Genomic DNA, 16,797 nt, shown 5'->3' on the forward strand with positions numbered 1-16,797 from the left:
TGGTATCGCCGCATCCGGAAAGACCTGATCTATAAAACTGTCCCACTAGTTAACCCCTTTATCTGAACTAGGGAAAAAAAATGAAGCAAAAAACGATGCTTTATCATCATACCACCAAACAGAAAATGGAATAAAACGCAATCAAAAAGATGAATGTAAATAAAAATGGTACCTTTGAAAATGTCATATTGTCCCGCAAAAAAACAAGCCGCTATACAGCTCTATCAGCCGAAAAAGAAAAAAGTTATACCTCTCAGAATAAAGCGATGCAATAAAAAATAGTTTTTATTGTGTAAAAGTGGCAAAACATAAAAAAGCTATATAAATGTGGTACCGCTGTAAACGCACTGACTTGAAGAATAAAGCTACCTTATCAATTCTACCACACGCACAATGGCATAAAAAAAATAAAAAATTCCTGAATTGTTGTTTTTTGTTTATTCTGACTCCCAAAAATAGAAAGCGATTAAAAAATGTCATTTGCCTGAAAATGGCACCAATAAAAACGTCAACTCATCCCGCAAAAAACAAGCCGTCACATGACCCTGTCAGCCGAAATATGGAAAAATTATTGTAAAACCAGTCTTTGCAAAAAAAAAAAGCATCCTTTAGTGTGTGACTGCTGCCAAACATATGCAAATTGCATCTTCAGAGAAAAAGAGGACTTGAACTCTACAGCGCCACCTATTGGAAGCAGTAATCCTGCGCTGTGGAGTTCAAGTCCTCTTTCTCTCTGAAGATGCAATTTGCATGTTAAATTTCCCAAAGGAGCATTGCATGGCGAATAAGCCTCCTTACTTTGGTATGCCAGAGCCGGTATGTCACTCTCCTGCCAAACATGAAAATCCAACATAAATCAGGTATCGCTTTAATCGCACCGACCCGAAGAATGAAGTAGTCTAATCACTTATACCGCATGATGAACGGCGTAAAAAATAAACTCTAGGGTTAGGTTTGTGTTGGGGTTGGGATTTTTTTAAAAAATAAAGAGAAGAAATGACAACAATATGGCGACTAATGTAGAGTGCAAGTGCTCGCTACTTGAGTTTGCATCAAGTTTCGAGGGTGCTCGAGTGACATGGTCGAGTTTCCACCCCATATGTTTTACAGCCAAAAAAATCTTGCGGGGATTGCCTGCCATGCACGAGCGATCCCCAGATTCCATCCAATTTTGCGTTCAAAAAGTCACACAGTGCTCCTTCCCTTCTGAACCCTGCCGTGCTCCCAAACACTGTATCTTCCCCACATATGGGGTATTGGCGTGCTCAGGAGAAATTGCATAATAGTTTTTGGGGTCCATTTTCTCCTCTTACCCTTATGAAAATAAAAAAAATTGGGGCTCTACGTTATAAACTTCTGTGAAGCACCTAGGGGTTCAGGGTGCTCACCACACATCTAGAGAAGTTCCTTGAGGGGTCTAGTTTCCAAAATGGTGTCACTTGTGGGGGGTTTCCACTGGTTAGTCACATAAGGAGCTTTCCAAACGCGACATAGCATCCGCTAATTATTCAAGCAAATTTTACATTCAAAAAGTCAAATGGCGCTCCTTCCCTTCTGAACCCTGCCGTGTGCCCAAAAAGTGTTTTTCCCCCACAGATGGGATATCTGCGTACTCAGGAGAAATTGCACAACAAGTTTCATGGTGTAATTTCTCCTATTACCCTTATGAAAAAGCAAAATTGGGAGCTGAAAAAAACATTTTTGTGGGAAAAATGTGAAAATTTTGTTTTTACGGCTCAATGTTATAAACTTCTGTGAAGCACCTGGGGGTTCAAGGTGCTCAGCAAACATCTATATAAGTTCCCTCAGGGGTCTAGTTTCAAAATGGTGTCACTTGTGAGGGGTTTCCACTGTTTAGGCACATCAGGGGCTCCCCAAACGCGACATGGTGTCCCCTAATTATTCAAGCAAATTTTACATTCAAAAAGTCAAATGGCGCTCCTTCCCTTCCGAACCCTGCCGTGCGCCCAAACAGTGGTTTTTCCACATATATGGAGTATCGGCGTGCTTAGAAAAATTTGCACAATAAATTTTGTGGTCCATTTTATTCTGTTCCCAGTGCGAAAATAAAAAAATTTGGGTCTAACGTAATGTTTTTGTGAAAAAAAGTTAAATGTTCATTGTTTTCTTGAATGTGGTTTTGAGCACATTGAGGGGTGCAGTTTTTAGAATGGTGTCACTTTTGGGTATTTTCTGTCATAAAGGCTCCTCAAAGTCACTTGAAATGTGATGTGATCCCTAAAAAAATGGTTTTGTAAATTTTGTTGGAAAAATGAGAAATCGCTGGTCAACTTTTAACCCTTATAACTTCCTAACAAAAAAAAATTTTGGTTCCAAAATTGTGCTGATGTAAAGTAGACATGTGGGAAATGTTATTTATTAACTATTTTGTGTGACATATCTCTCTGATTTAAGGGCATGAAAATTGAAATTTTGAAAATTGCAAAATTTTCAAAATTATCTCCAAATTTTTGATTTTTTCACAAATAAACACAAGTCATATCGAAGAAATTTTGTCACTGTCATGAAGTACAATATGTCACGAAAAAACAGTCTCAGAATCAGGGGGATCTGTTGAAGCGTTCCAGAGTTATTACCTCATAAAGTGACAGTGGTCAGAATTGTAAAAATTGGCCCGGTCATTAACGTGCAAACCACCTTCAGGGGTAAAGGGGTTAAAGGTGTGGACATTACTGGACTCACTGTTCAGTGGGGTGGATGGCTCCGTCTGGAATTGGGCTAACGCCAGCTGGTGCTCTCGTTCGAGTTGGGCCTGTTGCTCGGCTCTCTCAGCCTCTCGCTTGGCCTGACGCACAGCAGACTTTCACACGGCTTGTTGCTCAGCCTGTGCCTGACGATCGGCTTGTGGAACAGCAGCCTCTCGCTCTTGATGTTGCTGAATCTGCTTTAGTCGTCCCTCACAATCGCCTGTGTCGAGTTGCAGGAAGGCCACCTGCAGGTGGTGGTCCACGCTAGGCTTACCAAGTGACGGGTTAACAAACACAGCTTATCAACAAAAATACCCGCCAAAATATAACATTTATTAGATCATATAATTAAAAGAGTCAAAGACCAGAAAAAAACACTCCATATGGGACAAATACACGCAATAACACTTTTAGATAATATAAAACGTCATGCCCACAAAATAGGTATGGAGTTCTCTATCTCGCCTTAGTGATACCCTAAAAAGTGTCCCTCCCTGGCCACGGAGGTTGGCACCCTAGCTTGGACGCAATGTGGCGCCCCCACTCACCGACGGCTAGCCCTGGTAGTTCCTATTATTATCTGGTCTGAGACCACTTATCTCCACTAGAAACACCAGTTGACCTTAAGTCCGTCACCCCCTAGACAAAAGACAATGCTCTACTAATATGATGGTAAGTCATGGGGAAACCCAAATAGTTAGATAAACCTTAGTATACTTAAAAGGTATATCGTGGGTGAGAATATCACAAAAAATTCAAAAATCCCATTTACCAGGCATTAAATACTCGAAACAAGGCACAGAAATTGGCATCAATTTGTTTCAGCCTCGGTGAAGTAAACATAGTCTCTACATGTCGCGCAATAACAATAATATCGGTAGATAAAAGAGTTTATTGCCTAGACAAGCGAATGATATAGTAACCTAACTTGTCCTATTAATTCGCTAATAGGTGTCCCTGCCTTGCTGCGGAGGTTGGCACCCTAGCTTGAAGGTAACATGACGCCACCGCTCACCAACAACTCCTAATACAATCTGATATATGTCCTATGCTGAAGTATACCCAAATAACCACATAGCATCCATGAAGTAAAGTCAATCAGTCTGACTGTACAGACGGCAGAAAGAGCCTCCTTCTTCAGCTTTCTGTACCAGACCTCCTCAACTGTAGCCATGATTCCCAAATAGAAGATTGGCGAGAAAAACAGGAAAGGGTGCAACTGCTACACGTACACTATTGTCCCAGGTAAAAAATAAAACATTGAGTCTGATCCTCAAAACTCTGCACAGAATCCTCGCAAGGACCGTGCAAGTTTTAGTGACAGGAATGATTGCTCAAACCAGATCATTGATGTTCTGTAATGTCCCACCCCTGACACCAATTGAGAGATCACCCAGATCACACTGCTGTCTCCAGTTAGTCAGGGGACGCAACTCCGCTGCCTCCAATCGTCACTACAATTACACAATTGACTGACGAGTGATGGACGAGGCTGCAGCTGCTTCCACTGCTAGGCCGGTTATTGGGGAACTAACAGTGAGCGTATGGTATATACACCTCCATTTCCAATGCTTGGCTATATATTTTATATACACCCCTACCCCTTACAGCCACTGCCTACTCCACGATAATAAAAAAGGAACCACTACTAGCTGCCACTGCCAATCGTTTATAAAGGCCAATTGGATACCCGTTACAGGTAGCGTAAGGGTATGTGCACACGGTGCGTTTTTTATGCGTTTTTGATGTGGTAAATCTGCATGTATTTGGCCCCAAAAACGCATTGCAAACCTCATCCCAGCATTTTCTATGAGAATTTGGAAGATCTGTTCACATGATCAGGAATTTTCCTGACAGGATTTCATGTGTGTTAAAAGAAGCAGCATGTCCATTCTTTGTGCAGATTTGCCTGCGTTTTTCCTATACAATGCACTGGAAAAAAACGCATTAAAAAAACGCATCAAAAACACGTAGAATTTCCGCAGCATTTTGATGCCAAGAGGTGCAGAAACGCTGCAGAAATTTCTCCAAGCAATTCCTGATCGTGCGCCCATAACCTAAGGCTTCAGAGGTGCGGTTTACAGAGCAAGAGGAACAGAGCTATTACATTTTATACATTTATTCCAGAAAGATAGGCAATGTTTATAAAAAATATACAAGATGATACAAAATGGGAACAACACAATACGATATATACAATTACATGAAATAAAAAGGAATAATGAAAGAAAACCACTAAATCTGATGTCACGAAAATGGCTCAGAGCTTAGCGGAGGGAAGCACTCCGATTGGGAAAATGGTCAGAACCCACAACGAACTACACTGGCTTGCCAAAGTATTCAACCCCTTGGCATGTTTTGTGTTTTGCTACCTCACAACCTGGAATTTGACTTTTTCTAAGGGTTTGCATCAGTTCATGTAAAGAACATGGTAATGATGGTAATGATTAGACTATACTGATAAAGTGGATATGAACCTATGGAAATGATGGCATCAACGTAATGCTTCCAGTTGGTAACCAGAATCACACCTATAACAAAGAAAAGAGAAAATAATTATAAGTTACCATAAATATCGCCAATATCCCCCCCCCTCTATTGGTTCGATGCAATTTGTCAATTCCTTTTTAACTCTTAAGACCTGTGGAGTCACTTTGATGGTATGGTTGAAAGTGTCTAGGAAGTATTTTCATGGAATTGAGGTTCATGGTTGTGTTTGATTTTTCTATATCACAAACATGTTACCTCACTGGTTCTTACCTTGAATTCTCTGATGGTCAATCTAATATAAATCTTGCCACATGGACACTCAGCATGGTATATAGTAGTGGAAGTGATGTAGTTGCGAATGTCGTATGTTCTGGAATGTTCGGCATGATCAAAACATTTGGTATGAACAATGTTTGGTCATGCTTTACACGAACCACATGGAAAGCACCCCCATAATGGACCTTGAGTATTGAAAAAAATAGTAGAGTAGGGGGGGACACCAACATATCCCTTAGGTTTCTACTTCTTCAAGTTATTAATGGATAATTAGATAAACTCTTTTTGAGAATGGGATCACTTTGTAAGATGCATTTACTTGGTTGCTATACGTAGTGATGAAGCAAACTTGGTCAGTTTCTTGGCTTTTGAGTTGGGATAAAGAAAAGCATCTCTAGATAGATTTTTGTCTCTACCTAATCATTTTCGAATAACACGATTACTGTATCCTCTCGCTTGGAACCTTTCCTTTAAGTCCTGTGCTTGTATTTCAAATGCATCCTCAGTAGAGCAGATTTGCTTGATCCTCATAAACTGACCGATGGGAATACCTTGTATTGTTGTGGGTAGATGTGATGAATCTGCATGAAGAAGTGAGTTCACTGAACATCAGTGGTAATTTTGCCATTTTCAAGTCCAGAAAATTCCCTGCCGCTGTTAAAAGTAAGTTTAATGTTAATATTGTTGAAGTTCTAATTATGTACCTTCCCAAATAAACCATATATCGTATATAAAATGCATCAAGTTCTCAACTTTTTCTATGCCGATGGGAGGGTCAACTTGAAAAATCCCATAATCTCAAGAAAATATTAGCATATGCCGGGGTGCAAGCTGTGCCCATGGCAGAACCCTGAGTCTGTAAATAGACCCGATCTTTAAAATGAAGATATTCTATGTCAAAATGTATTCAAGTAAAGGAGTTGAAAGGTCTGTTAGCTGACAATCCAGATTACTAGATTTCAGAACCAAGATACTGTTGTATACTGTTGTAACATAGGTATAAAGGAACTCTACATCAACTGTAACCATGCATGTATCCTCTTCAAAGTATAAATGATTCAATTGATGTAATTCCGCTGTGGTATCTTTGATGTAAGACGGCAAAGATGTAACAATTGCTTTGAGATAATAATCAATGACCTGTCCAATCACCTCACATAGACTACCGTTAACTGCCACTATTGGCCTCCCAGGCGGACGAGAGCACCAAATGACCCTCGTGTCTCTACAAACAAGCACTGCACAACCCTAGGAATAAAGCTTTTATCTTTTCCTCTTTGATATATTTCATCATATATTTTAGTATACATAGATCTCACTCTACATATTTGTCTCTATAGTTATGTAACTACACAGTACATATGTATCTGGATATACACACACACATATGTGTATGAGATATATACAGTATATACACTGCTCAAAAAAAATAAAGGGAACACTTAAACAACAGAATATAACTCCTACTAAATCAAACTTCTGTGAAATCAAACTGTCCACTTAGGAAGCAACACTGATTGACAATCAATTTCACATGCTGTTGTGCAAATGGAATAGACAATAGATGGAAATTATTGGCAATTATCAAGACCCCCTCAATAAAGGAGTGGTTCTGCAGGTGGCGACCACAGACCACATCTCAGTACCAATGCTTTCTGGCTGATGTTTTGGTCACTTTTGAATGTTGGTTGTGCTTTCACACTCGTGGTAGCATGAGACGGACTCTACAACCCACAGAAGTTGCTTAGGTAGTGCAGCTCATCCAGGATAGCACATCAATGCGAGCTGTGGCAAGAAGGTTTGCTGTGTCTGTCAGCGTAGTGTCCAGAGGCTGGAGGCGCGACCAGGAGACAGGCTAGTACACCAGGAGATGTGGAGGGGGCCGTAGGAGGGCAACAACCCAGCAGCAGGACCGCTACCTCCGCCTTTGTGCAAGGAGGAACAGGAGGAGCACTGCCAGAGCCCTGCAAAATGACCTCCAGCAGGCCACAAATGTGCATGTGTCTGCACAAACGGTTAGAATTCGACTCCATGAGGGTGGTATGAGGCCTGATGTCCACAGATGGGGGTTGTGCTCACAGCCCAACACCGTGCAGGACGCTTGGCATTTGCCACAGAACACCAAGATTGGCAAAGTTGCCACTGGCGCCCTGTGCTCTTCACAGATGAAAGCAGGTTCACACTGAGCACATGTGACAGACGTGACAGAGTCTGGAGATGCCGTGGAGAGCGATCTGCTGCCTGCAACATCCTTCAGCATGACCAGTTTGGCATTGGGTCAGTAATGGTGTGGGGTGGCATTTCTTTGGAGGGCCGCACAGCCCTCCATGTGCTCGCCAGAGGTAGCCTGACTGCCATTAGGTACCGAGATGAGATCCTCAGACCATATGCTGGTGCGGTTGGCCCTGGGTTCCTCCTAATGCAGGACAATGCCAGACCTCATGTGGCTAGAGTGTGTCAGCAGTTCCTGCAAGATGAAGGCATTGAAGCTATGGACTGGCCCGCCCATTCCCCAGACCTGAATCCGATTGAACACATCTGAGACATCATGTCTCGCTCCTTCCACCAATGTCACGTTGCATCACAGACTGTCCAGGAGTTGGCGGATGCTTTAGTCCAGGTCTGGGAGGAGATCCCACAGTAGACCATCCACAACCTCATCAGGAGCATGCCCAGGCGTTGTAGGGAGGTCATACAGGCACGTGGAGGCCACACACAATACTCACCCTCATCAGGAGCATGCCCAGGCGTTGTAGGGAGGTCATACAGGCACGTGGAGGCCACACACAATACTGAGCCTCATTTTAACTTGTTTTAAGGACATTACATCAAAGTTGGATCAGCCTGTAGTGTGTTTTTCCACTTTAATTTTGGGGGTGACTCCAAATCCAGGCCTCCATTGGTTAATAAATGTGATTTCCATTGATGATTTTTGTGTGATTTTGTTGTCAGCACATTCAACTTTGTACAGAACAAAGTATTCAATGAGAATATTTCATTCATTCAGATCTAGGATGTGTTATTTGAGTTTTCCTTTTATTTTTTTGAGCAGTGTAGTTACACTGAGGCGTACTCCACATGATGGCATTAGATACATTCTCAGTTAGGTTAGTGTAAGCCTCCTTCAGAGTATTACAGTGACCTAGCAAAGCAGAGTCAGTGAGCAGAGCACAGCTGCGTGACTATTACGCTGCTGCGCCCTAAACACCTGCGGTGACAGCAGTGGGGAGCGGTGATCAGCAGCCTGGTACTGTACTACTGTCAGGTTGTGAACTCCGCTCACCGCCTCCGATACCTCATCCCGGACCTCCCGTCACTGCTCTTACCGAGTACTGTGGGAGGCGACAGGGGGAAGTGAAGCTCACAGCATAGCTGCGGGCTTCAATAAAATGATGTCGCTCTCCTCCCACAGCTGTAACCTGGACAGCCCAGATCTTATCATAGTTGGAGGCAGCCAGTGTGTAGGAAAGGCTGTTCGAGAGCCACCAGCAAATGAAAATGGCAGCCCCCAGTGGCTGAAGAATAAGTTAAAGGGGATATCCAGGACTTTGTGAAAAAAAAAAAAAGTACCTGGCTGTTGTGCCCTGCGCCATTTGTCACCAACACAGAGCAGTCACAGACCACTTGTGCCGGCGGGTTCAGCCATCTCTACTTTATACACCACTCTGACTTGCAATTATAGAAATCTCTCATGTAAGATTTTACCAGTTATGGAGCTGGTGAAAGACTTGCAGGGCGATGGTCCGGCCATAGATACAGCAGTCCCCGCAGCTAAAGAAGCCACAAGTCCTCCCGTCCAGCCACGCACCCGTCGGTGGGTATTCTCTCATATAGGCTGTGTACAAGTTTATCCTTCATGGATGTTCCTCTCCTATATGTAATACTGGGAGATTCAGGCCCAACCCCCTATAGATCCGGATCGGCTCTAAGGATCCCCCATTGTCTTTTGAGGGTAGTATAAACCCCATTTGCCTAATTGTCGCATGTGCCGATGATTCTCGTGTGATCATTTGCTTTTGTAATTCTAGTATCCTGGATCAGTCTGTTCTGCTCTAATGCATACATGTATGCCGAGCTTAAGACTTGGGAGGGATAGCCTCATCCTTAAATCCATGGCTTGCATCTTATAGTCCTCTGTCCTGGTACAATTCCTTCCGATATGAAGGAATTGCCCCTTTGGTATCCTGCTTTTTAATGGCAGAAGGTGGTAACTTTCCCATTTTAGGAGGCTGTTTGTGGATGTAAGTTTCCGATACGTACTCGCTTTAAGAAACCCGTTTCCATCCCTATGTTAAAAGTCCAAAAATGTAATAGTTTGAGCATCATCCCGCTACATTATGAAGTGTCCAAAATTTTTGCCTTCAGACCTTTCACCATTTTAAAGTCCTTATAAAGCAGGCTGTCTCCCACTCAAAGCCCCTTTTTCTCCCCTTCATCATTATGAATCTTCCCATAGCCTTTAGAGACTAAAGATTATTATATGGCTCTACCACACCGATCAGAAATCCCTTAAACCACTACGACACCCGCCATTCCCCTATGGGCTCCCAATTCATTTCACAATGAAATTCCAGACAGACATATGTTTAGTTAAAAAGAAAAAACTAATTTATTGAACAAACCCCATCACGCCAAATCCCTGTAAATGAACATGTTTTAATGCAGTGTAACATAAAATAGGTATTCAAGTGTCCATTCTACAAACTTGAATTTCCGTTCCTTAAAAAGGAGAAGGGCGGTGCTGGGACATCTTCCTGGCGTTAAATCTCCCGTATTAAGTAAAGAATTATTCTATATACACTCACATTGTGGGGCGTCCCAATTCCCCCATTCTCTGCCTCCGTGGAGAGAGTTGGGGCAGCCATTGTCTCAACGTAAATGCAGCATCATGGCATCCGATTCTCCGGCTGATCCTAGGGGGTCTGACAACCAGATGTCCTGACGTTACACTCACATCGTTGCCACGACTAACTCCGCTCTCTGCACGGAGGCAGAGAATGGGGGGGAACGAGGAGATGTGAACGGATTTAGAAAAATGCTCTATTTAATAGGGTAGATGCAACGCCGGGAAGCTGTCCCGATGCTGCACTTCTCCTTCAAGTTAAAAAATATTTACTTTATTAAACAACCCCCATCACCCCAAACCCCCACAAATCCATGTGCTTATTTGCATTCAAACATACATTTGTCAAAAAAATAAGATATACTGGTCAATCTTAAACACTTTTGACATGTCATACGTTTCTGATCACAGCAGGTCTCACGAGTGAGACCCGATAGGACATGTCAGAAGTGTTTTAGAATGACAGTAGTACTTTAAAAATCAAAAAACGCTTTATTGAGCAAACTCCATCACAAATACAAAATATATTAAATGTATTTTGGACAACAAAATCCATAGAAGTGTCCATTCAGCAGAATAAAAGTGTCCTGTTCATTGTCCTGGTCTAAGTAACACTTTTTCCAAAAAAATATCCTTGGCCCCCGGCGAGTTATTTTTCCTCTTCACCTCCTCGTCATCTGGCTGATCATCCTTAAGAAATCCAAATATATAGTCCCCTCGCATTCTGTTCTGTCTCCTCCTCCACCCATCAGACAGATGTTGTCCATTCAGAGGGAACGTGACCAGGCATTCATTTAATGTTGGTGGTTCTCTCAGTTGGGGGATATAGGGAAATATTTTTTGAAAATCCTCATCTTTGGTCTCTATGGTGGGAGGTCCAGGCTTATTTTCTTTATCTAACTTTTTTCTTAGTTGCAGCTCTGTAAAAGACATTTATTTTAGTAAAACAAAAAAAAAAAAAAAAAAAAAAAAAAAAAAAGCACAGAAAAATGCAATATCTGAAAAAATTATCAAACAAAAATATTCTACTGGTCAAGTACTTCCAGTGAGGTGGAAGGCTCCTCTTGCAGGCTGTGAAGAATTTGCGTCGTCATCATGGATGCCTTCACCATATTTTCCGTTGTCTTCTCCCTGTAGACACGTTCTTCTGTGGGATTTGAATGTACCAGGTATTTTGCAAATATGTCTTTGTCATTAGTGTCCTTGCAATTCGAAGCAATCAATGTCTCCGCGTTCCTCCTGATCTCTTGGCTCGTCACAGTCTTTAATTCAAATCTGTACAATAGAAGAAAAATATTAAAATAAAAAAAAGGTTGTAATGTTGATATATAGAATCTAAGTGTCACTATTCAGAAATACTTTTTATAAAATCTTGAGATATCAGTAGAAAAATTGTGGATTTTTTCCCCTCGATGAAGAAGTTCTTGATGTCCATTGATTTTTTTTTCCAGGAACGTAGGCTGGACTTTCAATATAAATTTGAAACCACTAAAAAAATAAAAATGTTAGATCAGAGAAGATAAACAGATATGAGATATTGAGTTATTTAAATATTCACCTAGTCATCTTTATTCAAAATCAATACTGCAATCTGGTTCACCTCTGTCTTGTGTTCATGTATGGCTGCTCCTTTATGACTTTCACGCTTTCTTCCACCTCCTCGGCCTACAAGTTAAGAAAGTGAATTTTGCATTAATAAAAAAAAAAGCTTTACCTAGTTAAAAAAAAAAAGAAAAAAAAAAAGGAAATGTTCTACAGGTTACTTACAGTCATGTTTTGCACCACACCAGGCCGTTGTAATTTATTCAAGATGGTTGAGAATAGCTTGTCACTATGTAGAAGTCCTTCATCCTGGTCCACCTTGTTTATAGCCTCTTCAAAATCTGTCGGGATAGATTGCATCTCGTCTGGTCTTTCCATCACATCCAATAAGCGGTTTTCTCTGGAAATAAAAGAAATTCAAATTACATTGATGATGAATAGAACAACAAGGCACAAATTTTTGCCTAATAATTCTTTAACACTTACTTCATGATTTTCTCCCTGGAGATTCCTTTGCCGAGCCTCTTCTGAAATACTCCTAGCTGACGAGGTATATCCCCGCTGCTCCTTATGTCTTCAGGCCTTTATGATGAAGTGATGTTGCAATCATTTGGTGATATATGAACTGCTTGACATTCTTCATATAATTAAAGACAGTCTGGTGAGCATTTCTGATTTCCAATAGTTTGTAAAAATAGTCATTGGTCTTCTCGGTTATACACACACTTCAGTGAAGGCTTCTCCTTGTCCATGAAGTACAGAAAGCGAGCAACATTCTCTACCTCCTGCTTGTGTCTCACGACTCGCAAAGTTTTTGATAAATATCTTGCAAAGCCAGTAATTGGTTCCAAATCCAGAGAATGCCTCATGTACATCCCAGCCCCGGCCATTTTAAGTCTTAGTGGATTGCTCCAGACAACATTGGACTCAGTTGTTGCCGTTTCAGTTTACATCGATGAGGAAGATCAAGAAGGAGATGATTCTTCATGTGGCTCAGTTTTGTGTTTGGTTTCATTCCTCCTTTGGCTGTAGCAGCTTCACAATCTCCCTTCGAGTGTCACGCCAGGTGTGAGTGCAACTTAGAGGCGAAAGAGAGGTGGCCTCCTAATCTGGACTAGCGTCACCCTGTCTGCCCCCAACGTCCCTATACAGCCTCCGGAGCTGTCGCTGATCACATGCCTCGCCCTACTATGACTGGCGTAAGGCTAAAGATGGGGGTGGCAGGAGATGAGTGCTAGTGGAGGTTGACTAGTGCTCTAAAGACAAAAGGGGAAGACAACACAGGGAAATAATAACTTAGCTTTAGAAGAACTCCAACAGGGCACACGGTCTCAAGCCTCCAAAGAGGACGTGATACTACTTCAGCCAAGTTCCAAGCAGGAATGACCCGCCTTTTCCTCGGCTAGTCTGAACGGAGACCTATAGAGAAAGGGAGGGGTCCCTAAAAGAACTAAGGACTGGGACAAAATTGGGACACCTCCTAACAGAAGTTGTTGCAGAGCAAAAGATAGACGGACAAAAATACTAGAGGTCCCGGAGGACCAAGCAAACTAGAGATAGAGAGGCACAAAAGCACCTGGCTAGAGAGACAGTCAAACAACACTGAAGTCCAGCAAAGCCAGAAGGGCGGAGCTGGAATATATAGGAAGATAGTCACGTGACCGCAAAACACAAGATGGAAAAAACAAACAATCCTGTCCCTCGGTGGTCATTTCAGCTGTTAGGAGTCCTTCTATCCTCATGTTGGGAACCTTCTCACAATGACCATTCTTCTGGGGAATTCTTTTATGAAATTGCGGATTAATGATTCTAAAACCACGTCTATTAAGAAATGCAATGACTTTCCAGGCACCCACCATTACACACCAGCTCCTCCACCTCATTATACTCAATGGCAAGGCCCTTTGCTGCTACAGCAATCAGATTTTTCTTTGCTTGTGCAAGAGTAGCCTTGACCTCATCCTTGCTGCTCATTTTCTTCTTAGGTGGGTGCCAAGGTTGTCATCTGTCTTATAACAGATGAGTCATCGGGGTTCTGTTGTGCACCTTGGATTCCATGCTTAAACCCAAGAATTAGAACAAAGGCAAAGAGATACAAAATGAAAAAGGTTAAGACGGCTTTCAAAAAAATGCTGTTGTGGTGGTTAAAAGAAAAAAGCTGTATGTAAAGAAATAAAGAGCAAAAAGTAAAAAGCAGATTGGACAAAGCAGTCCAGTAGACACAAAGCAGTCAGTGGAGATCAGTCCGGTAGAGAGACCAGAGCAGCACCGGATCGCCAAGAGCAGTCTGAGCAATTAGACTCTGATCTGGTCTTTTATACAGAAAACAGAGACCTTGACCAATAGGATCAGCCCCTGTAATCCTAGCCAATCAGAATGTTTGAAAAACATTCCAATTGTCTAGGTGTGAAAACTAGCTCTTAGGGGGCCTGGCTGACACCTAAAGAGAAAACTGTCTAAGCTTACAAAAATTGCCATCAATAATGTGAAATAAGATAAAAGTAAAGGGAAAAAATGAAAGTCACAGGAATACAGCAGCACAGCCATTAACAGAGAAATGGTACCAGCAGGCAGGGGATAAAATCAGGACTCCTAGTAGAGGACATCAGGGATAACCTTTAGTATTCCATGGTAAAGTAAAACCCTACTACTATTCTTATTCCATCATACAAGAGGATAAGTGTTGTGCCATCACCACCTCACACCGCTATGTTCAAGCATAAGATTGCTGTGCGCGGTGCTGAAACGTTGTAACGCGTTTCCTCTTCTATGATGGAATAAAACACCGGGTTGAATGGACTTCACCGTGGCATGCTGTAGGGTATTCCTTATAAGATGGAGAAGAATAGGAATAGATTATAATGGTAAAAGGGGAAATATAAAAGCTTCCTTTCATCCAGGTGATTTAGTAGGACGACGTAGGGAGACTATGGGAACACGTTTTGGCAGTGTCCCTCCTTCTGTCTGTTGGATCTTCATGCCTTTAAAACACTAAAATAAAATAAAAAAAGGGGGGGGGACTGAAGTTACAACCTTATACGAGAAGACAGTGAGGTTTTTTTATTTTCTAATAACTCATGTCAAACAGTGAACACTCTGTGCCTTACGGGGCTCCTCTCCTGCACCATCCTCTGTGTCCTCGTTATCCTGAGCTGGGGAGAGAGGGGGGGGGGGGGAATATTGCTATGAATAGTATTCAGTATACAATCAGGTGATGCATGCACAAACTAGCTATAGACAGGTTCACAGTTGTGATGTATCCACCTTGTGGTCCAGATCTCACCCGGTTCACTCCTCTTCCTCTTGGTCAGTCTCGTCCACTTGGAGTCTTCGGTCCTCTTCCCTGCGGTCTCCCTCCTGGGCAGTGCAGGCTTCGGCATCCCTTAGGAAAAGTTTATAAAAACCTTATTTTACTGTATTAGAAGCAAAATAAGTATTTTAAAACCTACACATTTCTAGATGCCGTGCCCGCTACAAAAGAAAGTGAATATTCCCAGCTCCCTACATCCATGGGCGTGGAGAGCAATGAATATTCAATTTCCTTAATAGCCGGCACACTGGAGCCGCAGCACAGCTCCTGCTGCCACTCTGCGGTCTGTGTGCCTGCTATTAAAGACCATGAATATTCACTACAATCCACTCCCATGGGTTGTAGTGAATATTCATGGTTTTTAATAGCGGGCACAGACCGCAGCAGGAACCATTCTGCGGTACAGTGTGATTTCTTGTTCCACCAGTTTGTATGCATGGCAAATGTCCGCCGGGGTCTTCTCTATACGTCCTTTCTGCTATCATGTTGGTGGTGTGCGCAAGATATTTCGTAAAGAGACACTTCTGAGTCCGAATAGTTAGGGAGAGTCCATGTCTCACATACGCTCCTCACAAATTGAGTTGAGATACCTGGAAGTTTGTACCTAGAAAGGAAATACAGAAAAAAGAAGATACATTGCACTACATTATTGAAGAATGATAAGACAAGGCACTCTGCTTTTTATTCAAGAATAAAGTTGTCATTTTTGTAAATCTTACTTGTTATGGTACCGTGCAATGTCATTTGAGACATTGAAGATCTCCTTCCCTGACGCTGAGAGGAAAAAATGTCCCTTGTGGTGAGTTCTTCCTCGTAAACTTTAGTCTGACTCTTGCGTAGTTGACTCTGAACCACTAGAAACAAAACAAAGGGAAATAATAAAGCAAAATGTGTCATCATGCATTAAATTAATAAGGAGCATAAGTAAATCTCACCATTTCTTCCTCCTTAGTTAACACATGTCACCACTAGGTCTTCCCCATCATGTGTGGCCAATCCTCTCCTACGCAGACACCTAAAGATGAAGAGTCCGAAGGTTAGACGAAAAGTAAACCAAAAATAAGTACGAGTACTGAAAAAAAAACTAGAAGATGGGACTTGGTCATGTGCTGTAGTAGCCCAGGTGGCTGCAGATGCTTCAGCACAAGCCGGGCCTGTAGATGGTGAATAGTCTCCAGCTGGGGGCTGTGAAGGACAACATCCATCTTTGGCAGCTTGAACGCACTTTAGAAGTGATTGTTTTGCTTCCGGCACTCCTGCGGTGTACTATGTGATGTAGTCATTAAAAATAATGGAATATTATGGTATATATAAGCAACACACAGTACAAATATATAAAACATATCTACTTCAATATTAAGTGTATGAGGTTCATGAGATGTAAAGAGAAAAAAAAAAAAAAATAAAGTGTAATGTGCACTCACTCAGCAAAAAATGAATTACAAAAGGAGAGAAAAGGTTGCGTAGTATAAAGGGAGAGCACACAACACAATAGGAAATCGGATATAATTGTTACAGATATGCACAAAACAAACCATTAAAATCATACACGATGAAGAAAAAAAAAAAAACCCACGATAAATATGGTGTAATGGGAGGAAATAATCTACGTGGAATGATGGCCCAGA

At 41.9% G+C, this 16,797-nt stretch overlaps 1 protein-coding gene across 1 annotated transcript; it reads right to left on the reverse strand.

Annotated features, from left to right (window-relative positions):
* Positions 1-10,025: 10,025 nt before the first annotated feature.
* LOC141169616 (uncharacterized) lies at positions 10,026-14,830 on the reverse strand. The gene is made up of 6 exons (XM_073655115.1): positions 12,346-14,830; positions 12,085-12,259; positions 11,918-11,982; positions 11,677-11,805; positions 11,358-11,592; positions 10,026-11,237 (listed from the first exon to the last, which is right to left on the reverse strand). The coding sequence occupies exons 1-6, from the start codon at positions 12,348-12,350 to the stop codon at positions 11,226-11,228; spliced, it is 621 nt and encodes a 206-aa protein (XP_073511216.1). The 5' UTR covers positions 12,351-14,830; the 3' UTR covers positions 10,026-11,225.
* Positions 14,831-16,797: the final 1,967 nt, after the last annotated feature.

The sequence above is a fragment of the Phyllobates terribilis genome, unplaced genomic scaffold (genome assembly GCF_046119375.1).
Source record: "Phyllobates terribilis strain yellow unplaced genomic scaffold, ASM4611937v1 Scaffold_1__5_contigs__length_1240528914, whole genome shotgun sequence".
Lineage (NCBI taxonomy): Eukaryota > Metazoa > Chordata > Amphibia > Anura > Dendrobatidae > Phyllobates > Phyllobates terribilis.

Coding starts and splice junctions, on each gene's coding strand:
- LOC141169616 (XM_073655115.1), bottom strand. Junction 11,806..11,917: donor TACATGAACACAAGACAGAG/GTGAACCAGATT, acceptor TTATTTTTTTAG/TGGTTTCAAATTTATATTGA. Junction 11,593..11,676: donor ATCTCAAGATTTTATAAAAA/GTATTTCTGAAT, acceptor TCTATTGTACAG/ATTTGAATTAAAGACTGTGA.